General features: G+C 41.8%; 1 protein-coding gene across 1 annotated transcript in view; it reads right to left on the bottom strand.

Moving 5' to 3' along the window:
• Positions 1-24,144, bottom strand: part of HSPA4L (heat shock protein family A (Hsp70) member 4 like) — a 62,747-nt gene that overhangs the window by 9,751 nt on the left and 28,852 nt on the right. Inside the window, exons 11-18 of the mRNA XM_001362091.3 lie at positions 23,127-23,233; positions 15,235-15,368; positions 12,481-12,680; positions 5,898-5,993; positions 4,899-5,036; positions 3,526-3,651; positions 2,692-2,799; positions 1,046-1,165 (exon numbers count right to left, since the gene is read on the bottom strand). Coding sequence (XP_001362128.1) covers positions 1,046-1,165; positions 2,692-2,799; positions 3,526-3,651; positions 4,899-5,036; positions 5,898-5,993; positions 12,481-12,680; positions 15,235-15,368; positions 23,127-23,233 — 1,029 coding nt within the window. The remainder of the gene's footprint in view (positions 1-1,045; positions 1,166-2,691; positions 2,800-3,525; positions 3,652-4,898; positions 5,037-5,897; positions 5,994-12,480; positions 12,681-15,234; positions 15,369-23,126; positions 23,234-24,144) is intronic.

The raw sequence follows: 24,144 nt of genomic DNA, 5'->3' as shown, positions 1-24,144 counted from the left end.
GGAAATAACATACGTGCAACAGATTGTATTATATTCTTAGAAATGAAAAATATTAGAAATAGAAAAGGGAAATATAGGAAGAGAAAGAGAATTTATACTATGTTACATTAAAAAACAAACAAACAAAAAAACAGCCACAAAACCAAAAGAAAAAAGCATCCAAGTAAAACAAATCCAAAGGGAACATAAAAGCAGAGGATGTTTATAGAAGCATGCCTATATGATTTACATGCTTTTAAACAAATTGTAAATTTAAACAAATTGTAAATTTAAACAAATTGTAAAAACAAAAAGTAAATGATTTTGTGATTCTGTACATAATCCTTTTTATGCATTTGTTTATTTAAATGTTTTTTAATGGTGTTGGTGATTTACTAAATATAGAACTGAAAAAAATTGGGGGAAAAAAGTGATTACATCAACAAAAAAAGTAACAAAAACCATATGACTATATCGATAGATGCAGAAAAAGCTTTTGACAAAATACAACACTCCTTCCTACTAAAACACTTATAAGCATAGGTATAAATGAATTTTTCCTTAGAATAATAATAGATATATACTTAAAACAATTAGCAAACATTATCTACAACAGGGATGAGTTAGAAGTCTTCTCTATGAGATCAAAGTGAAACAAAGATGTCCATTATCAGCAATATAATTTAATACTGTATTAGAAATGCTAGCAATAGCAATAAGAGAAAAAGAAATGGAAGGAATTAGAATGGACAAAGAGGTTAAAAAATAAAGGGTACACACTTGAAAAACAAATTGGTGATCAGTGATTTCAGAGAGAGAAATGTCAATGGAATTATAAAGCTGCTTGGCTTCCTAGGGCATATCAGCTCTTCAGTGAGTTTTGATTCTTTCAAATTTTACTTACATAAAATTTTACTTTATTTACATATAATTAACCTATCTTCTCTGGGAATACTGAAACAATTCAGAGTTCATTTATTAGTGTTAGCCTGAAAATCAATATGTAGTCTTACAAACTAAAGCATGAGTGTCCTCCCTTTTCCCCTTTTCTCCACATATTTGGTACCTTGTTTTTAAATGCTTCTACCACTTTCATAAGTAGTTGGATCTTCTTTCCCAAGTCGTTTAATGCTTTTGGTCTCTCTTCATGTTCTATGTACCGAATTTGGATAGGCTGCCCAAATTTCTGTCAGCAAAAGAGAAAGAAAAAAAAATCCAAGCACATTTGAGGCTTTAAAAATAACAAAAGATGAAGCCCAATTTTGAAGCTTGGTAACGGGACAGGGGGGCGGGATGTCCTGCACTAGCTTCAGAAATAGACAACAATGAAATCTCTTGAAACATAGTAATAATGATTTCTTCCAGTACATTCTGCAAAAAGCCAAGAGCAAGGAACTTGGCCAAAGACCAATACATATCCCTTTCTTTAGTTCCCTACAGCGAAAATGCTTAGCAGCTACTGACTTGTTTCTAAAAAATCATTTCACTAATAAAATCACAAGCTGGGATCTAGAAAATTAACTTCCTAGAATCTCTATCTATGTGTTTCTGTCAACAGAAAGCTAGGAAACCTCGCTGGAGCAAAATAGACTGAATGTACAAACAACAACGACAATAAAAATTCCCATCCGGATGGCTTAAAGTGAATTTTTCCCACTGTACTCAAGACACAACTGGACTTTGCTACTTATTGGTTATACAATAGATTGTATAAAAAGCTAAGAAATAAGCAAACAATACAACATAAAGGTTTGTTTTTAAAAAAAAATATATTTTTTTAAAGTTTTGAGTTCTAAATTCTCTTTCTCCTTTAGGTGGCAAGCAATCCAATATAGATGTTATAAAGTGCAATCATGCAAAACATTTTTCCATTAGATATTTAATACAATATAAAGTTAAAGAAATTTTAAATATTCCTTTCCTTTTGGAGTTTTATGCCCTTATATAAGGTCCAAAAAGCCATAAGTTTTGGTTCAACAGCCTAGAATTCTTATTCAATCATTTCTTTTGGAACAGAATGCAAACTTGGAAGTTTAACCAAAATATATCCAAAAAAGGGTCAATTAATATAGCAGAATTGTTCTATATAGTTCTGTTGTACCAGAGGCAGAACACTAAAATACTATAGCCTTTCCAATGTGCTCTGTAACCCCCCCCCCAAAAAAAATACAGCATGTATTTAAAAAAGGCAGTTCTTGTTAAGACCACAAAAGGAACTAGGAAAATACTACTGTCTTATACAAAAAGATCCTGAGTAGAATCACTGGAATTATCAGGATTCTATTGTTTAGTGGTTTTACTTGTGACTGATTCTTTGTGACCCCTTTTGTTTTTTAATTTAATTAATTTAGAATATTTTCCCATGGTTATATGATTCATGTGTCCGTCCCACCCACCCCAAGCCAACGTGTTACATGTATCATTGTTCAAAACCCATTTTCATATTATTAATATTTGTAATGGAGTGATCATTTAAAGTCAGCATCCCGAATCATCTTTTGGATTTTTAAAAATAAAGATACTTAAGTAGTTTGCCATTTCCTTCTCTAGCTCATTTTATAGATGAGAAAATTGAGGAAAAGAAGACTAAGTGACTTACCCAAGGTCACAGAGCTAGTAAGTATCTGAGATCAGATTTGAACTCAGGTCTTCCTGACTCCTAGGTCAAGTCTCTATCCATTATGACTCATTCTCATTCTCTCAAAATATTACCTTCAATTCCTGGAGTTTATCCACATAAATTTGTTTTGGTTGGTCTTCTCCATCTTCATAAAGCCAATTTTCAGTATCTTCCAACATTGAAGACAGTTTACTTGAATCCTAGAGGTCCAAGTTTAAGAACAATTAGATTGAAAATGTTTCCTTGAAAATTCCTCACACCCAACAAATCATGTGCAGAAGGCCAACTGGAATTGTCCGTGTCATTTTTAAGGTTTTAAAACTGGGCTTTAGCATATCCCCACCATTAAGAAAGAAAAAAAGGCTGCAAGCTATCAGGTCAACAGCAATGGGGCAATTTTGATTTGTGAGATGGCGATATATATCCTATCTGCAGAAAGACTTGGGGAGAGAGTATAGTCAATGGACTTTCTTCCATATTATTTAGTATACTTTCCCTTACAGGAAAAGGATTTTCTGTCACCCTGGACACAAAACCAAGGATTCTGTGTCTGGGTTTCTCCTTCTAGTTAATGTCCCTCTACAGAGTTGAACTGAGTAAGTTGGACAGCTAGCCTCACTGAAGCCTTGGACTGCCTTCGTCTTAGTTTGACACCCATTGCTCTTTTCAGGGAAGATGCACATCTCCGCCCAAGGGTGAGGAGCTGATCACCCAAATCCCATAGAAGCCTGCCCACCCTCCCTTCCCAACCCATGAATTCTCCAATAATTTGGATTCATCATCTTCATTTAAATATAAAGGAAATCAAAGTTTCATGGCCAAGTGGTTAGTTTCTAAATAAATGCTTAAAAAAGCTTTTTTTTTTTTAAGTTAAAACACAGCCTAAAAAAAAGAGAAATAAGAAAATTAAAAAGCTCTTCTCTTACTTCCACAGTGACAAATTTCTCATAGACATTGCACAGCTTGTCTCTGAAATCATACACGTACTCTTCAACTGCATTTTTGGCATCGTTTCTTTCTTTCTCTAGCTTGTCCTGCATGATCATCTTTCCCTAGTCAAGAGACATGTCAGCCCAGTTAGTACATGGCACAAGCTTCCTATCAGCCCTTATTTAACAAAATACAAATGTTTTCACCCCAATGTACTGGATTCCAATATTGTGACACGATTGAAAAACAAAAACAAGACCGAGGGCTTGTCTGAACTAGTCTCCTTTTCATGCTTATAAAGGAAGAAAAGGCTCTGGCTGACAATTGTGTGAACCCAGAATTCCTTTATAAATCAGCTTTCATCTGACAAAGAGCAACACTGAAAAAATAAAGGGCTAAGAAATCAACAAAATTCTACAACAAAAATGTTACAAAGAATGAAAAGTGGCCAAGGAAAATTCCAGACAGTACGGGCTTCTTCATATTTTATCTAATTTAATCTTGTCAATGAAATTCACGAAGGACTCGAGTACATGTGAATTCGGTGTCCTGGTTAACATTCTTTAGAAGGCTACTAAGCTATATTCTCCTTTGGTGTCACTGTCAGGAACAATAATAGGTATTATTAGACTGTAAACTCGAGGTCAGAGATTGTCTTTCTTTTGAATAATCATACTTTAACATTCATTGAAAAAAAAAATGAGTTCCAAATTTTCTCCCTCTTTCCAGGCAACTTTGCCCATTGAGAAGGCAAACGGTATCATGTCAATTATACATGCGAAGTCATTTCCATATTATATGCCATGTTACAAAAAAGAAAAATCAAGAAACATAAAGTAAAAAATTATACATTCATCTGTACTGAGGAGTTCACCAGTTCTCTCTGGAGGAGGAAAGCATTTTTCATTATGGATCCTTTCAAAATGTCTTGAATTGTTGTATTGCTCAGTAGAGCTAAGCCTTTCAGAGTTGATCAGCCTTAAAATACAGGTGTTATTGTATATAATGCTCTCCTACTGCTCACTTCATTTTGCATCAGTTCATAGAAGTCTTCCCAGGTTTTTCTGAAAGCATCTTGCTTGTTGTTGTTTCTTAGAGCACAATAGTATTCCATCACAAGCACGTACCACAATTTATCCAGCTATTCCCCAATTGACAGAAATCCCTTCAATTTGCAATTCTTTGACACCACAAAAAAGAGCGGCTCTCCAGGTTTAACTAAAGTTTTGTTCAACATGTAGCAATTATGTTAAATATTCATTTATGATGCAGTAAGCTTAAATGCAATGAAACTCCATTTTCAAAAAATGAGTTGAAGTTCCATAAAAAAACTACAAACCACTCTAATACCAATCCCAGGTGTACTTACCTCATTTTCTATGTAACTATTGATAATATCCTGGCCCAGCTGTCTATGCAGGCTACTCTGGATGGGCAAATCAATACTCTTGACTTTTCCTTTTTTAATGTTCTGGTTTGCTCGCTCTGGCTTATCTGCAGGTGCTGGCTGTGGAGAGCAAAATCCAATGAAAGAATCTATGTCTAAATCTGGCTTCAAGTGAGCCATTTAATCTGTAGCAAAGAAATAAATAACCTCAAGCAAAGAACGCATGCTATGGAGGAGTAGATAACATTCTGTTTAAACTCAAACAATAGAGCATCTGTTTAAGACATTTATTAATTTCTTTGTAAATATGTCAAACTGAAACATAGCAACAAAAAACCTTCTCCCTCTCTACTTTTTTCAATTAACTTTCTGAATTCCCAAGTTACAGAGAAGGTTTTCTCCCCAATGTGGAGACGCAGGAGAGGTTATTTGGAATGTATACTCTTATGCCGAAGGGGACTGCCCCCTAACTGGCTTTTTGTCAATGGGTCTAGCAATCATTGGCTTTACTCTCTTTTCCTCTTATCCTCAAATTATTAGAATTATTATCATTTCAAAATTGGTTATGTTTACAAGACCCACTGGAGAGGCTAGTCTTCCATGGGTCTCAGGGGGGAATGTATAAATGAAGATTTTGAACATTTTGAATGAAGATTTCCCCAAAATTCCTTAAAATCTCTCCTGTGTTATTGGTATTTAACTGGCAGTAACGCCTCCCAGACTCTCTTTTTTTGCATGATGCAGCATCAGTAGTGATGGTGGTAAGGTGGGGAAAATTTGACAATGGCTAACCAGCCATTTTATTTTGTATCCTCTTTATTCCTTGATTTTTAATGATCTTTAAATAAACCTCATAAAATACAATATTTAATTCTTTTCTTAAATTAGCTATAAGAATAATCTTGTTAAATTCTAACCCACTCTCAGCATAACTAAGAAGGCAGGCAGGCCTGCGTGTACAGCGAGGAGGAAAACACCAACCTTGGTCTTGGCACCAGTATGGTCAATTTCTTCTTCAGGAGTGTGCTCTGCGTGGCATTTCTGATGGCCTTCTTCTTGGTCAACCTGCATTTTATCCTAGAAAGGAGGTACAGAGGGCTGCAGGGGTGATTCTTTTGTCAGCAACATCATTGTACAGAACATTGTGGCATTCGAAAAGACTTCAATAGAGGATTGGTCAAGGCAGGGGATATGCTTCATCTACCATGAACTTTGGGGAATAACTACAACTACAGAGAGGAAAGGTGACAGAAGCAGCAATATCTACCCTGCTTCCCGGCCCTACCACCACCCCAGTTGTGTGAGATCATGCAGAGCACTTCAAAGGCTCCCCGAGCTCTAAGTTTCCAAAGCACCACACACAAAAAGTCACCAAGAGTACAAGAGTGGCAGGCACCACGACTGTCTGGGGGCTAGTTCATACTGGGAAATATGCAATCTATTAAAAAGGCTATTTTCAACAAGTCCCGACGTGGCCCAAATCGGGATGTAACAAGTCCCCAACTGGGTTCTCTCTGGGGAGGAGGCCGTCAGTGCCAGATGTGGTTATGTGTATGCAAGGCCTCATGCTTGGGAGAAAAAAAAGCGATAGGGGGAGCAGGAAACAAGTCTAATCAAATGAAAGAGAACAATTAAAAACGAAGAAGAAAAGTGCAGTTCTGCAGCCAGATTGGTAGGCCTATTTCTATGGCTATTCTCTGGGTGAAGCATTACAAAAGAAAAAAATGTGACTGGTGACTTAGAAAGCAGAGCCAGAATACACCACCGCTCCGCATTTTCTCGTGAATCACTTTCAAGCTCGGACAAACAAAGCCTGGCTTCCACCATCAGAAGAATCTCTCTTCTGCAGGTGATCTCATTTGCGGTTTCCACTGACAACAGATTCCTTCACTGCGGCTCCGTGACCCTTTTGTCATAAGGGTCAGGAAAAACACTGGGCTGACACGTCAAGGTGGCTTCGGCTCTAGCGGTGACCCTCACCTCTGGGCGGAGAGGCCAGGCCTCTGACCACTTCAGAATTCATGGACCCTTTCCCCGAATGTCTCTCTCTAGCCACAGCACCGCCACCCGTCTCGAGGCTCTTCTTTGCCCACGTCCCCAGCTTTTCCTCGGTCACGGTGAACTCTGCTGCCCCCAGGTTCCCTTCTCTAGGCTCAGCTGCAGAGCCATGGCCTTCGGCAGTTTCTCTGCCCACCCCACACCTCTCTCCTCCTGCTTGCTGGGTCAGCTCACCTTCTCTCAGGCCACCACATCCATTGCTTACTCTGGCCTCTTCCTTGTCCCTCCCCAACCCTGTCCTCCCCCTCCGTTTCGCCAGCGCCCTGGTCAGGGCCGCTACTGGCAGAACCGCTGCCAGACTAATTCTCCTGAGGCTCGCGACGGGGGTTCTCCACTTCCCAGCGGCTGTGAGTTATCTACTCTGGCCCAGTAAAGCCACCAGCAGGCCACTTGTTTGCCCACTTCGCTGTGGGAATTGATGCCATATTCAGTTCCTGTGACCAAAATACAGGCAGAGAACCTGGAGCTTATTTGGACTTCATCTTGAATGAGGTGCCATAACACTCCTTCCACTTTAGTGCTTGGGTCTCTGCCCTAGGCGAGAACTTTCCAAAAGGCGTTGCCACCCCTCCCAGTCCTGGATCGTGAGGTCCTCAGGGACACACGAGTGTCATCAGGAAGAGTCTTTCCAGCTATTACTGTCTAGACGTGCCAGGCACTCTGCCAAGCTTCGACTAATCTTTTCCTCATTTTAGCCTCGCAACAAGCCCTGAAGGCAGATACTGGAGGCAGTCACGCAGCTAGGAAGGTCTCAGGTCCAACTGGAACTCTGGTGTTTCCGGCTCTATCCTCCTCGGCATCTCTCTTGTTACAGAAAATGGCGTGCATTTGCTTTTACTTTGGGCACACGTAGGAACCTGAAATACAGAGTAAAAGCCCGAAGGCTCTCTCTTCCCAGCGTTCTGTGCAGAGAGGGCACTTGATAGACCTCCTAAATTTCATTTAATGGATCAGGAGACTTTTCCCATGGCTCCATGACTCATGTTCTGTCTGTTCTCTCTTCCCACCCCTCTCCCTTGGCCAACGTGACCCGATACATCCTCCTGGGCCAGTTGCAAAGGTGAGCATGCTTTTGAAAGGCCACAAGGCAGGAACTGCCCTGCATGTGGTAGATGGAAAACTCATTTTGAACACGCGCCTAACCCTAACCAAGTCAAGAAGCATTTCGTAAGCACCTCCTTTGTGCCAGGCTCTGTGACAAGTAGAAGCAGTCTGTGACTAAGGGGACCAGAGAGAAGGCACCAGCAGGAAGGAAATGGCTTGGGATTGGGAGGAGCAGACCAGAGGAAGGAGAGCCCTCCAGGCAGGGGAGGCCAGGTCCCAGGGGAAGGAGGGGGAGAATGTGTGTCCCGGGCCCTCAAAAGCTCCCGGAGTGCAAGGCCCCTGCTCTCCCCGGGAGGCACCCACCCTTGGGGCACAAGAATGCAGGGGTAACCGGCCGTGATGGGCGCCTACTAGTACAGACTGAAGAGGCTCTACGCCCTCTGCTTCAGGAGCCGCCGACCTTCATCCTCTGGCCATGCTGAGAATGCCTCCACTGCCTATTTCACGCAGCCTCCCTTAACCACCTTTTCTTTGGAAATGGGCCCACTAGGCCGACAGGAACATCTCGAAACTTGGGGCCCGGAGTTAGGAAGGACTGCGGTTCAAATCTGGCCTCCTGCTCACAAGCTGCGCCACCCTGGACAAGTCTTGACCACTTAACTACGGCCTAGCTTCGTTTGCTTTTCAGGCAGATGGGATCACGATAGCGCTTGCCTCCCGGGGTGACGGAAGGAAAAAGGAGGCTGTGAAGAGCTCGGTACGCCATAGGGCGCAATGTCATTGGGAACGCCTTTGCTCAGCTCTCTTTTGTAAGCTCCAAGCACAGTCCGTAGGAGGTGACGGAGGGGCACCTGTCTGCTGGCCCCGCTGGCCTCCTCATAAGTCAGCTCCCCGTGTAATTGCAGGCTCAAATCCAGGAAGGGGGCCCACAGTGAGCCTGTTTTCTGGGCTGTAAACAAGAGCACCCCCTACAGTAGCCTGGCACAGAAGAAATCGAATCCAGGCCACTCACTGTCCCAGATGCTCGGCGAAGATCCGAGGCCGCCTTCGAGGGGCTCGGTCTGGCTGAAGACATGCAGCCAAGCACACACACAGAGCAATCGCTGCTTAGAAGGAGAAGAGACCCGGAGGAGCCAGAGTATTCGTGTTCCAAGAAGGCTTTATGGAGATCTGTGTCCTGCCCCAGTTTTGAAATAGGGAAAATCAAGGCTTCTCTGTTTCTTCTTTTCTAACACAGAGCCTTTCCTGTTCCATCCCCCTAAACCTGGAAAGGATGAGAAGAGTCAACGAAGGAGAGACTGAATACAGTCTCAAGGACAAGAAGGCCTCAAGGAGGGCCAAGAGGTAAAGAGGAAGGAGAAAGTCCTAGAGGGAGGTAGTCTCAGGATTTTATTAACATGTTCTCAGCTGGATCCCTGCATTAGAGCTACTTTATTCGCAAAATAAAGTACAATTTAAATAAGTTTTAGAATGGGTAGAGAAGTCTTGAGAATTTAAAAGCACCACCGCCCCCCCAAGCCCCAAACAGAAACCCTACCAAGCGGGCACTCTTATACCCTCTGCCATCACGTGTGCATGTCCACCGCAGGCTCTATCATTTGCTTCTCTGAAGTTCCGGCAGGCTTTGACCGTCTAATGAGGCCCCGACCTACCACAGTGCACACGCCCCAGCCATCTCCCTGGACTACCTCTCCTCACTGACCCCTTTCCACGACCTGCTATGGCAATAATCAATTCAAGAGTCCTGGACACTCTGTCCCGATCCCTTGGCCTTGGACTCCACTTACCCTGCCTGGGACTTCCCAAACAGGGGGCCTGGCTGCCACCTTCCTTCCCCACAAGTTATCTTGACCTGGACCAGGTCTAAGGCAACAAAAGCGTGCTGCTTTCTGCTCTTCTGTCTCTGGTCGGGCACATGGGGTGAACCGAATAAATGCTTTCCCATCCCTTCTAAGCCAGAGATCAATATGGCCTATTGTCCTCATTACCCTTGACCCAGGACAGTAAAATTAAGATGTATTTTCCACTAAAACCAAACATTTCATTTTGCCAATTTTAATGGCCCAGCACTATTCATATTATAGATTTCACAAAATTTCCTTGTGTTAGTAGGCTCATAAGTACATTTTCTAATTCAAATTCTTCATTTTTGGTATCTGCCTCAATATTATATCTCAAATTTTTAGTCCCTTAATAAGGAAACTAGGGGGGAGCTGGGCAGCTCAACGGATTGTGAGCCAGTTCTAGAGACCGGAGATCCTAGGTTCAAATCTGGCCTCAGATATGTCACTTCCTAGCTATGTGACCCTGGGAAAGTCACTTAACTCCCACTGCCTAGCCCTTACCACCTAGCCTTGGAACTAATACATGGTATTGATGCTAAGACAAAAGGTAAGGGTTTAAAAAGAAAGGAAACTAAAGATATCTCAAGTAGTTTTTTAATTTTAAACAAATTAAGAGTGTAATAATAAATGTGGAGTTTCTAACTTGAATTCGTTTCTCTGGGGGAAAAAAACCAAACCCAGGTCCCACCATCACACAGGATACTTGTGAGAACCAAAACTCATTCAATTTCAGGATTCTTGAGTGAAAAGTTAGCATAATTTGGGGCCCCTGTGCCACAGTCTATGATACAGGCCTACTAAGAAGATGACAGCATATATATAAACAGGCTTCAAGGAAGGAGAAATCACAGTAAAGTTAGCATTAAGTCATACAAATGCACCTTTGCGTGTATCACCCGGTTGGCCATAAAGTTTGCTCATCTGCGTGGCCTTCACCCCCCAACTTCAAGGCCAGTGTGAGGGTAGCTGATCAGGAAAGAAGAAAGCCAAAGTGCCCAGATGAAAGGTGAGTCCAAGTGATGCCTTAGAAAGGCAAGAGATGACATCATTCTACACAACTGATGCCCCTGAAGGCAGGGCCTTTCTCTTGGTTTAGAGCTTGTTTTGTTAAGTTTCTCTTCTGGATTGTCTATAGGTTTTGTGGATGGTTTTTTTGTCAAGCACTTAAGAGAACTTTTTTGAGGGGACTGAATCACCTTTAGAAGGGTTTTATGTTAACAATAACAAAATAACCAAACAGGTGACACTTATAAATGGAAGACCCATTCTAGACATTTAATTTCAAGATGAAATATAGACAAGTCCAAAAAAATCTAATCGTTAGTCCTAGTAACTGAATATAGTGTCAAACTCAAAAGCAAGACCTCTGCTTGCCAAATGCCATCACAACTGTTCCAGACTAGGAACAGAGGAAGGCCATTTGAGTTTATTAAGCATGCATCCAGGAAGTATGATTAAATCAAATCGTAGTCTAAATATGTCTACATCAGTACTTCAGAGCATTAGTCACTTGGCACTATGACTTCCACTCACTTATAAACCAAAAAGCTAGCCAATTTTGAACTACCACCAAAGGGAGCTAAAAGACTGTCTGCCCTTTGATCCAGCCATAGCACTGCTGGGTTTGTACCCCAAAGATAATAAGGAAAAAGACTTGTACAAGAATATTCATAGCTGCACTCTTTGTGGTGGCCAAAAGTTGGAAAATGAGGGGATGCCCTTCAGTTGGGGAATGGCTGAACACATTGTGGTATATGTCGGTGATGGAATACTGTTGTGCTCAAAGGAATAATAAAGTGGAGGAATTCCACGGAGACTGGAACAACCTCCAGAGCGAGAGGAGCAGAACCAGGAAAACACTGTACACAGAGACTAATACACTGTGGTACAATCAAATGTAATAAACTTCTCTACTAGCAGCAGTGCAATGATGCAAGACAATTCAGAGGGACTTATGAGAAAGAACACTATTCACATCCAGAGGAAGAACTGTGGGAGCAGAAACACAGAAGAAAAACATTTGCTTGATCACATGGTTCAATGGGGATATGATTAAGGATGTGGAGTCTACAGGATCATTCTAGTACAAATATTAATAATATGGAAATAGGTCTTGATCAGTGACACGTGTAAAACCCAGTGGAATTGTGTGTTGGCTACAGGAGGGGGTTGGGGAGAGGGAAAGAACATGAATCCTGTAACCATGGAAAAATATTCTAAATTAACTAATTAAAATTTTCCAAAACAAAAGCTAGCCAACCCATGATGAAGTGATAAAGGTAATGGCTATGGTCCTGAAGAGGAAAAACCAACTAAGATCACCAGTGGTGGGGTGAACAACCTCTAATTTTAAAAGAAAAATACATTAACCCCTGAAAAAGTCTTAAAATTTTGAAGAAAAGAGATTTAAATGCATTGCCTCTTTGGTGCTGTTACTTGGTGAGTTTTATGAGCAGAGAAATTCTGGAAAGCTTCAGCTCAATACTTCAAAATTCAGACTCTAAATAATGTTATCTCAAATAGATTGCTTTAAAAACACTATGATATTCTTTATGAGTATGACACTAGCAGTATTGTCTAACATAGGAGTAGAGTGGTGAAAGGGCAGTTTTACATACCATCTCATCTTTGCCTTCATTCTTAAATGATGACTCTGTTTCCATAGGAATATCACTGTGATCCCCTTCCAAATTCTGCTTCTCAATTACCGATGCACTAGCCACACTGAAGATACCATGGATATTAACACGTACTTTAACCTTCACTTTGGAACTGTCACCATCAGACTGGGGAAAAACATTCTGAATAGTGAAGTTCCCTTCAGGGAAAAGAAGGTTATAAAGCTTTGGTCATAATGTGTTTAAAATTCTAGCATGTCTCAGGATGACTCTGCAATCAACACAACATAGTCGGAGTTATTATTATTATTATTATTATTATTCAAAAACAACCCCCTGAGATCGGTAAATAGCACAATGCTGGTATCCCACAAAGGCTTCCAGATCCTAAAACTATCGCTGTCTGGGAGGTGTGAAAAAATCCACAGAAGCCATCCCCACATCTGACCATCTCTACTAGTACAGCATGGCTGGCTTTAAACGAATCACCAATCCTACAGAGAACCCCGTTTTCCATTCTTCCACTTAAAATGAGAATGGGAAAAGACTACAGCCTAGCTAGCCCAATGAGTTAATGAAAAAGCTTTGGTTGGTCTCAAAAGTCAAGCATACTGTTTCCAAAGCCTCCTTTTTAAGGGAAAATCACATTTCTCATGTTGCTCCCTTAAAATTTTCTACCCTAAGTACTAAAAATTTAGGAAGGAGGGGGAAGGGGGACAGTTGGGTGGCTCAGTGGATTAAGAGCCAGGCCAAGAGACGGGATATCCAGGGTACAAATCTAGCCTCAGACACATCTTAGCTGTGTGCCCCTGGGCAAGTCGCAACCCCCATTGCCTAGCCCTTACCATTCTTCTGCCTTAGAATCAATAAGATGGAAGGTCAAGGTTTAAAAAATAAAAACAAACAAAAAAACTCCAGGGTTTCTCCCATAGATTTTGTGGCATAATTTAAGATAACATTATTTCAAAGCAGCAAGCAATGAGCACATCTTAGTTATCATCTAGTCATAAAGCAATAAATATATTAATTCTCCACAGAGAGGAGTTTTATACTAAGTTCTCGCCACTGAAAATCATTTTGACAGCTTTTGAAATGGTGTTTAGTCTACTAATTGCAGGAGTTATTGATTCATTGCTAACCACCAAACCAATGTTAAGGATTTCCTCCTAGTTTGTTCTTTACAGAAAGGAGGGTTCTTGTGACCTTCACTGCTGGCCCTGTAATACAACAGTGACCATGGCTATCTGACCAGAATTATGTGGGTTTTCCACACTGACTCTGTGGTATTGCTGGAGTGTGTATTTTTCTTCACTCCATTATCTCCTTTATCCCACAGAAACAAGTTTTCTCAACTATCTGCCTGGGCACCATTTCTTCTGGGGCGTAGTAATATTCTGTGACATTCATGGATCAAGAGTGTGGGACACATTTTGTCTCTGGCTCTTTCCTTGTAATAATGGGAAAATACCTGCACCCAAATGTCTTCTCGTGCCTGTAACTTCTTTATGATCCAGTCCCAATATTGGGATCGTGGCCCCAAATTTAGCCCTGGGAATAATTCCTCACCCTTTTGCAACATTGCTGAGCCAATTCCTAGCTCTCCCAGGAGTGACAAGCATGGACCTGACACAGAAGGGTGCAGACTTTTTAAAGTTGCATTTCTTTATTAGCAATTGAAAGCCTTTTTTCAAGTGGTCATTGAAGTTTGTAGTTCTGTGGAGAAGGGGGTTCTTTCTGCTATCCTTTTGTCAAAAGGAGAAATGGCTCAATCATAGAGTTTGTGCCAATCACTGATTTTGGATAAACAGAAGTATTAATTCAAAAAGTTGTTTGGTTTTTTCCTCAGCCTACATTTCCTTCTACTTCTAGCTATCCTGACTTGATCTGGGCAGAAATCAGCTCCAAGAGCTATAATGACTTATGTTCAGCTCATCAGAGCAGAATTTGCCTTGGCATATGCTGAAAGATGCTGTTTTGAAAAGCTGTCTGGTGACATTTCGAACATTTTCTAAGAACCTCAAGATTCTTTTCAAACCCTAACTGCCAAGTTGCCTTGCTTCTTTCTTTTTTCCTAGTCACGGGGGGCCACTGAAACGGCTCCCTACAATCCCCGCCCACAGATCCACTTTGGATGCTAATCGGTCCATACTTAGCTCAGTTGTGCCACTCACAAAGCTGAAGTGGGAGAGGGGAAAAGGGTTAAAAATGCCTAACTTACAAGAAAGTAAACTGGACCCTTGGGAAAACACTACTAGTAACTAACCTCGTCAGCTGGGGATAACTTAAGTGGGCTCAGACACAAACAAGCAACTCAAAAAGGGCTTGGATTCAGACATCTCAGTCCCGCACATCTTAGGTACCAATACCGTATTCCCACCTCCGCCCGCACCTGAACCCCAGGGAAGGGCATCAGCACTAAGTGACTTGACGTTATAGAGGGAGACGGTGAGTGCAGCTCTGCATACACTGTCAGGCTCCACCGAGGGGTGAAGCTTTGTTGAACTGAGTTTTTCACCCTTGTCTCCACTTTCTGATTCTTTGTGGCAGGGCTGGTTTGGAGGGACCCCTCAGAAATAAAGGTGGTGGACAAGCAGAAGCTACCCTTAATGTCTAAAAAAGAAGAGCAGACCATCAAATAAAATCCTCTTCAAGTAGGAAGCTGGTTAAGCTCACTGCGGAAGGTTCCCAGCCCCGGACAGCTCAATGTCAACCTCTCAGTAAAGACTGAAGCCGCCCTGCTGAATTCTCCCTTACCAATTCGGGGATCCGGATAAGGCACTTCATGCGGGTGGGTGTAGTACGCTTCCAATTCAAACGTCTCCTTCTTGTGGAAAGTAATGACTTTGGAGAACGGAGCAGGATGGTTCTTAGAGAACACTTCACATTCCCTAAAGCAAAGACAAAGGGTTTTCCTTTAGGTTAGACAGCTACAACTACAGGACCACCCACAGCTTCCATTTAAAGCCGCACAGTCACTGCAAACGCCGAGCTACAAGAACCGGAAAGCAACGCTTTTAAACAAATATCTGCTGCCTCTCGGTGTCCAGCTGAGCGTTGACATCGCCTGAAACAAGGGGCCCAGGGCTTGGCACAAGGGATGAAGAAAGGGCCTACCTCTAAGCCATCCTCGCAGGAACGCCCGCCATGATGCCGGGGTCACAGCTTTTAAAAGCTCTTCTTTAGCTTAGATATCATGTCAGACTTAGGAACACATCAACACTCCCCAATACCCAAAGGAAAAGAATGGTGCCTCGAACCGGGAAGCGTCTCTACTGGGCTCAGCTGGCTCGTGCCTCACAAAGCCCTGCTGAAACGGGTGCGGAGGCAGGCAGAGCCCGAGTGACAGAAGCATCCAGTGATAAGTGTGAGAGGCGGCACTCTCGGTCCCGGGTTAGGCTCTCCAGTGCACCGCGCCACCGCCCCAGGCGGCCTGGAGGAACAGGCGGCAAGCCAAGCCTTGCTCTGGCCGCGCCTCTTTGAGCCACGCCTACCTTCTTGTCTGTTTCCTGGCAGGGGTGGCACTACTGACATGACGGTAGCATTTTAAGAGGGAGACACACGAAAGGAAAATGCCAGTCAAGAGAAGCGCTGGGGGCTCAAGCACCTAACACTAAGTCCCACCACCTCCTTATCCACTCCAACAGACGTCTTCAGACGGCGGCAGAAAAGACGCCAGCCAGAATCCCAAGGGGGAAATCCAGCGTGGAAGGAATCCCAACGAGTCTCTTTCACTTTTCCCTGCCCAAGCTGGCACCAGGACACAGACAGACACGACTGTGGGCACTAGGGACAGAGTCTGTTCTGGATCAGGGATCCAGGAGAGACTAAGGAGAGTAACTCTACCTAGCGGGCCATTCTGGGGCCAGGGCAGTCAGGAAGACCAGGCAGCCCAACAAGCTGTCTGCTGCTCAGTCCTGAAACCTGCAGAAGAGGAGCTACAGCAGGGGTTCCAAACCACAGGAGAGCCTGCCTTCCCTCACTTACAAGTAGCAGCACTTTCTACGGCACTCCAAGAGGGCAGGCCTACCAACCTCGGCTTAAACCCAAACACTGGCCAGGGACTTTGCAGAGCTCAAACCAGAGGTCAAATCCGACTTTGGCCTGGATCAGAACACCCGAGGGGTCAGTGAAAGCTCGTAGGTCCCCAATGGAAGGCCCCCAAGATCCTGAAACACAGGACACTCAATAGTCCAACCTAGACTTTCACTGCTGAAATTTGGCAGCCCTACTATCAACTCTAATTGGCTGAAAGAATGAGCAGGCACACGCACACACACGATCTGCCATAAAAAACGATTAGAGCGACAGGTATTCAAGAAACAAGTCTAGAAGAGAATGACTCCCAATAATCTACAAGAAAAAAAGAATAACACAGCTTGGGCACAAACTCAATTAGAATTCTTAGAAGAGGGGAAGTAAGAGTTAAAAAAAGTTTTTAAACATTTTGAATCAAAGAAATGAAAACTGTAGAGGAAAAAACTGGGAAGAGAATTAGCAGGTTGGCAGAAGAAGTACAAAACCTTGCCCATGCAACAAACTCTCCCAAAATCAAAATGAACCAAATAGAAGCCACAGACTCCAAAGAGACAACAAAAAATCCTAAAACAAAGGCAGAAGACCGATAAAAGAAATAACTGACCTGAGAAACAATTTCTGAATTACCTAAAAGTCTCAATGTTCTATTTCTCTTTTTTTTTAATTTAGAATATTTTCCCATGGTTACATGCATGATTCATGATCCCTGCCCCGCCTCCTGCAGCTGACAAGCAATTCCACCGGGTTATACATGTATCATTGTACAGAACCTATTTCCATTCAACATTCTATTTCAAAAATCCAAAAAGAAAATTGCCCTGATCTCTCAGAAGCAGAGGGAAAAGTGGAAATAAAGAGAATCCATCAATCATCACCTGAGAGGAACTTCCAAAAGACAACTCCCAAAAACATGAAAGCCAAAATCCAGAGCTTCCAGATCCAGAAAAACATTGCAAGCAGCCAAAAAAGAGAACCTAAGGACTGGGGAGCCACAGTCAGGATCAAACAAGATCTAAAAACAACTACTATGAAGGAGTATAGAACTTGGAATATGACACTCCGGAAGGTAAAGTATCTAGGGTTACAACCAAAACTAACTTCAGTAAAACAGTGTAATACTACAGGCAGGGGGCAGGGGGGTGGGTGGGGATGAGCTTTTAATCAAATTGGGGAGTTCCAAGCATTCCTGGTGAAAAGACCAGAGCTGCTGAGAAATTCTGAAGTGTAAATAAAGGTGTCTTTCAAGAGGCAAAGAACAACGAAAATGGACTCAAATGAGGAGAAGTTACTTAACATTACAATTTAGGAAAAGGATATGTGTCTTCATCATGGCTTATAAAGGACATCTAAATAGCCAAAGCTTGCAAGTAGTTGTGTTCTATCTTCATGACCTTAATGGAAAGAGGAATGGGGTGGGGTGGGGGTGGGAGGCTTATGAGAGGAATGTTCAGGAAAATCATCTCATATTTTCAGGATGCAAAAGTAAAAGGTTATTCAAACAAAGATCATGGGGTGGGTGGAGTGGGTGACACTTGAACCTTCCTTATAACTGAATTGGTCAAAGGAGGAGAGCAATAGACACTCAAATGTTTGGTACAAAAATACATGTAACTCAGTGGGTTAAACAGAAAAAGAGAAGGGTGAAAAAGAGGGTGGTAAATGAAGTGGAGAATTAGTCCTAGACAAAACAAACTCTAAAGATATGCTCCAAAAAATTAAAGCAGTTCTTTTTCATGTGGCAAAGAACTGGACACAGAAGAGGGTGTTCATCAACTGAAAAATGGCTTAACAATTAATGGCTACAACTATAGTAGAAGACTGCTGAGTTAAAAGAGATGATGCCAGGGGATGATTTCAGAAAAAAACAACAAGATTTGTATGAACTAATGCAAAGTAAGAGAATAAGATCAGAACAACAATTCATAAACTGAAAAGAATACTATAAAAACAACTTTGAAATCTGATCAGTGTAATGACCAACCACAACTTCAGAAGACTCATGATAAAACATACCCGCATCTTCAAAAGAGAGGTGATGGACTCAGGTACAGAAATGTAACATAATTTCTTTGAGGCATGGCCAATGGGGAAGTTGGTTTGACTTGACTTTATACACAGAGAGAGAGTTATAAGGGTTCTGTTTTTCCTTCTTTTTCAACATGGCTGGGGTAAGGGATGGAAGGGGAAAAGAGCAGGTAGGCAGAGAAGGTAGATTTTTTTTGCTGACTGAAGCAACTCCCTTAATTTGAAAAAGATGAAAGTGTGATCTGCTAGTTATCTGGCCCTTAGTTTTCTGAACAATAAATAAAAGAGCGGAACTAAATCACCGGTTCTCTCAACTCTTTAAAGTATACACTATTAGTAAAATGTGTTTATATGTGCTTACTTACGAATTATCCACATGTATTTATTCTAATAATATGCTCTGTTGATTATGTCTGATTTATTCTGTATATATCTTGCTTACATTTAGCTGGTTACATATTGTCTCTCCCACAATAGGGCAAGTTCCTTGAGGGAAAAGAAGGAAGGTTTTGCCTTTCTCTGTATCCCCAGTGCTTGGAACAGAGGCTGACAAAATAGATGCTCCATAAATGCTAGCTAATAACTGGGTACATTACAAAACTAACACAAGAAGTGACATTTAAAAAGGATGAGATGAAGAGGAAATAATATCTGATTCTAGATTTAACAGGCAACCACCAAAGTAGGAGAGCAACATGGTCAGATCTGAACTTTAGGAGGATATTATTTAGACAGCCAGGTAGAAGATGGGCTGGAGAGGGGAAAGATGAAGAGGCTGTTGCAATAGTCTGATGACAGATGCCAAGAGTTAAACCAACGTGGCAGTTCTGAGAGCAAAAAAAGAAAGGAAAACTGGAGAGGGGAAATGTGAGGGAGAATGAGGAATTAAAGATATGTAGGTTATAACCTTGGGTAACGGGAAGGAATCAGTGACGCCTTAGATAGAAAAAGAGAATTATGTGGGTAGGACGAGCCAACATAATAAAAATGACTATCCTGCCCAAACTTATTTATCTATTTAGTGCCATACCCATGGAACTCCCAAAAAATTTCTTTACTGATTTGGAAAAAAGCATAACAAAGTTCATTTGGAATAACAAAAGATCAAGGATATCCAGGGAAATAATGAAAAAAAACACTAATGAGGGGGGCCTAGCAGTCCCAGACCTCAAACTATATTACAAAGCAGCAGTCATCAAAACAATTTGGTACTGGCTAAGAGACAGAAAGGAGGATCAGTGGAATAGACTGGGGGAAAACAACCTCAGCAAGACAGTATACGATAAACCCAAAGATCCCAGGTCTTGGGACAAAAATTCACTATTTGATAAAAACTGCTGGGAAAATTGGAAGACAGTGTGGGAGAGATTAGGAATTGATCAACACCTCACACCCTACACCAAGATAAATTCAAAATGGGTGAAAGACTTAAACATAAAGAAGGAAACCATAAGTAAATTGGGTAAACACAGAATAGTATACATGTCAGACCTTTGGGAAGGGAAAGACTTTAAAACCAAGCAAGACATAGAGAGAATCACAAAATGTAAAATAAATAATTTCGACTACATCAAATTAAAAAGCTTTTGTACAAACAAAAGCAATGTAACTAAAATCAGAAGGAAAACAACAAGTTGGGAAAAAATCTTCATAAAAACATCTGACAAAGGTTTAATTACTCAAATTTATAAAGAGCTAAATCAGTTGTACAAAAAATCAAGCCATTCCCCAATTGATAAATGGGCAAGGGACATGGATAGACAGTTTTCAGATAAAGAAATCAAAACTATTAATAAGCACATGAAGAAGTGCTCCACATCTCTTATAATCAGAGAGATGCAAATCAAAACAACTCTGAGGTATCACCTCACACCTAGCAGATTGGCTAACATGACAGTTATGGAAAGTAATGAATGCTGGAGGGGATGTGGCAAAGTAGGGACATTAATTCATTGCTGGTGGAGTTGTGAACTTATCCAACCATTCTGGAGGGCAATTTGGAACTATGCACAAAGGGCGATAAAAGAATGTCTACCCTTTGATCCAGCCATAGCACTGCTGGGTTTGTACCCCAAAGAGATAATGGACAAAAAGACTTGTACAAAAATATTCATAGCTGCGCTCTTTGTGGTGGCCAAAAATTGGAAAATGAGGGGATGCCCATCAATTGGGGAATGGCTGAACAAATTGTGGTATATGTTGGTGATGGAATACTATTGTGCTCAAAGGAATAATAAAGTGGAGGATTTCCATGTGAACTGGAACAACCTCCAGGAAGTGATGCAGAGCGAGAGGAGCAGAACCAGGAGAACATTGTACACAGAGACAAACACACTGTGGTATCATCGAACGTAATGGACTTCTCCATTAGTGGTGGTGTAATGTCCCTGCACAATCTGCAGGGATCAAGGAGAAAAAAACACTATCCAAAAGCAGAGGACAAACTGAGGGAATAGAAACACCAAGGAAAAGCAACTGCCTAACTACAATGGCTGAGGGGACATGACAGAGGAAAGACTTGGAGCGAACACTCTGATGCAAATACTAACAACATGCCAATGGGTTCAAGTCAAGAACACATATGATACCAGTGGAATCACACGTCGGCCACGGGGGGGGGGGGGGTGGGAGGGAGGAAAAGAAAATGATCTTTGTCTTTAATGAAAAATGCATGGAAATGATCAAATAAAATACTATAAAATTAAACAAAAAAAAAAAAAAAAAGAAAAAAAAGAAAAAGAGAATTATGGGGATGGAATAAAGGTAAAGGTAAAGTATTGAGATCGGCAGCCTGCCTCAACCCATTTGTGCTTGCTTGTAATGTACACCCCACCTAATAATAGTCTTTGCCACCCCAAACCACCACACTGTTCTAGAATTCAGTGCCTAACGTCTGAGGAGCATTTTCCAAAGCCATGGAATGATGCACGGTGCAGAAGACAGGAGATGGGCTGAGAGGAGGGGACGTTTTTCCCAAAGGGAGCTGCAGCTGTTGTGGGTACCCAGAATAAGATGACCCTGAAGGGGTACCACTTAGCTAAGAAAGTTTGTACAGGGGAGGAAGTGGGCAGGGTCGAGGAGAGTTATGGAAAGGTTTGTGTGGATAATGGTTGTATTGTGAAAAGGAAATTGCCGTTATGGATTCTTAATACCATTAATCATAAGCTAAGTGATCACATGGAATCTTTTAGCTAGTAAAATGCAGCTATGGTCAATAGAAACCTGAGCATAGGATTGTAATCATGATGACAGCTCAGGATGCCAGCGTTTGGTATGCTAGAATATAAAATTAAGAGCTTCTGTAAAGCTAAATAATGTTGGGGCCATTTCCCTTGCCACATATATGACACAACCATGGAGTGCTGATCTTGCAGTGTTAGAAAGGGAGTGAGGGGTGACCTGGCCATAACCCCTAATTCTGGAATCTATTAGAAAAGAGGATCCAAAGGACCCACGTTCTGAACATGTGAGTCACTTTCCAAGCTTGTAAAATCTGTGGTACCTGGACACTAGCTGTCTCAAGCCACATGGACGAGGTATGGCTGTAGGTCTCTGACTTCTGTATTCTGGGCCCCCAAAATAAAGCCAGAACTTTGGCATGGGAATTGGGCCCAGATCTTTTTCTTTCTTTCAAGCCCTCCTCGTCCCATTTTCTGGTTTGTTGATCACATAACTGTTGAGGGTGGTGTCAGACCCCAGCCCCCACTTTATAGACACCTCGGAGGGCCTATGATTTATGATCGTATAAAAAGAAATTTCATAGGATTGGGCACAACTGGGACAGGTTTTTATTCAGGTCGTCCCTAAAAACAAATTAATTCCACTCAAATAATTCATAAAACACGAAATTCAAAAATAGTTCCCAACAGAAGTGTAATATGAACCAATCAATACGTATTTATTAAATGTCAACTACCTGCCAGGCCCTGGAAATGGAAAGTCAACAGTCACTGACTTTCAGGATGCCACACAAAAGCCAACTTAACTACTACGCTGAAAGAGCATCTTCTCCAAGACAGCCAAATTTGGCAATCAAACTCCAAAGGGTTAGGTTCTTTCTGAGTTTGCTGGGATATTAGTAGGCCGGAGCAAATGTTAACTTCATTTACTTCCTCTATATAGGTGTAGGTGTACCCCATTTTGCAATTTTGATAGGAAACTTCATTTCAGTAACCTTGAATTTAAATTTAAATTGGAAAACTTGCTATTGAAAAGTTAAATCAACCTGAGAGAAGGCCATCCTATTATGAGACCAAACACTTTCCATTCAAATGTTACTTATTTGACTACTTGAGCAACACAAAAACAGAGAAAAAAGAACTATTTTATAAGGTTGACCTGATCTCCAGAAACAGGGAATATATGTAATTAGAATAGGTTTGGGCACCTGAGGCTTAAATATTTTCTTCCTTCTTCAGTGCCATCACCATATTATCCACTGCTATGGTCTACATTCTCTTGCATTTTGGTTAACCCTTATTCTTAGTATTATTTCCTAAACTTAATTCAATTTCAAAAAACTACGGCTCAATTAATTTATCTTATTTACTAGTATCTACTAAACATGAGTTTAAAGCCACACTTACCCGGTTCCATCCTCAATATTTGACTTCCATCTTAATGTTATCGAATAGGGAACAACATCTGTGATGGAAAATTCACGAACTTTGAAGGCTGGTGAAAGAATTGCACACTGAAAAATAAGATTTAGCGGTGTAAGTCACAAAGAAAAACTACTATTCATTCCTCTAAGTTATCCTAAAGAGCCACTTGAAGGTAGGACAGAGTAGTTGCTCGGTGAGAGGACAAGAGTCGGTCAGTTTTGTCTTCCTTCAAAATCAACGTAATAAATATTCTTTTGAAGTTCCTTAAAAAACAAGGATGACTGAGGTCTGACCAAGTCCTTACTGTTACACTAGGAAGTTGAGTAACTAAGGCTCCAAGAGGTTAGGAGATGGTCAAATCACTAGTGAATTCCACGGGTCTTCCCCCAACACAAGACTTCCCCAAACGGGGAGGCGACAGTGGGGCCTGAAGCATGAAGCCAGATGGCAGTTATTCCTGCTGGTTTAAAACATGACAATCCAGTAAAACACACTAAGTTTGGACAGTCTTCCATCCCCCAGCTCTTGAATGAATCAGTAAACCTGGAGTGAGGGGCCAAAGGCTCCAAGGCCACCCATCCCCATCCTCAGGATCTCTGATAGTTCCCTATTCCCGCTAGGATGAAATAAAAAGAAAGCTGTCTTCTGGCACGCACAGCTTTTCATTTACCCCCTTACTTCTGGGTCTTCAATATCCTTGGCTCGTGTGGCACCGTCTGCAGGAGGTCTTTGCCAGGCCTCTCAGCTGTTAGTCCACTCCCTTCTGCTCTATGGAGTCTAGCTACAGTTTTAAACTAATTAGCAGTGCCGAGTAGGAACAGTCCATCCTCTCCGCTTCCACAAAATGTGTTTCATTCTCTCTGCGTGGGAGGCCGCAGAGGAGCGGGTTCATGGCTCTTGGAATGCTCTCTTCTCCACTAGAAGGCCTTTCTTGGTATTCCCAGGGGCTAAGCACCGTGCCTGGGACATCGAAAGCCCTTGATAAATGCTTACTGACTGA

The sequence above is a fragment of the Monodelphis domestica genome, chromosome 6 (assembly GCF_027887165.1).
Source record: "Monodelphis domestica isolate mMonDom1 chromosome 6, mMonDom1.pri, whole genome shotgun sequence".
In the NCBI taxonomy this organism is placed as follows: domain Eukaryota; kingdom Metazoa; phylum Chordata; class Mammalia; order Didelphimorphia; family Didelphidae; genus Monodelphis; species Monodelphis domestica.
The sequence above is the reverse complement of the archived record's forward strand: the minus strand, read 5'-3'. Positions and strand labels throughout refer to the sequence as shown.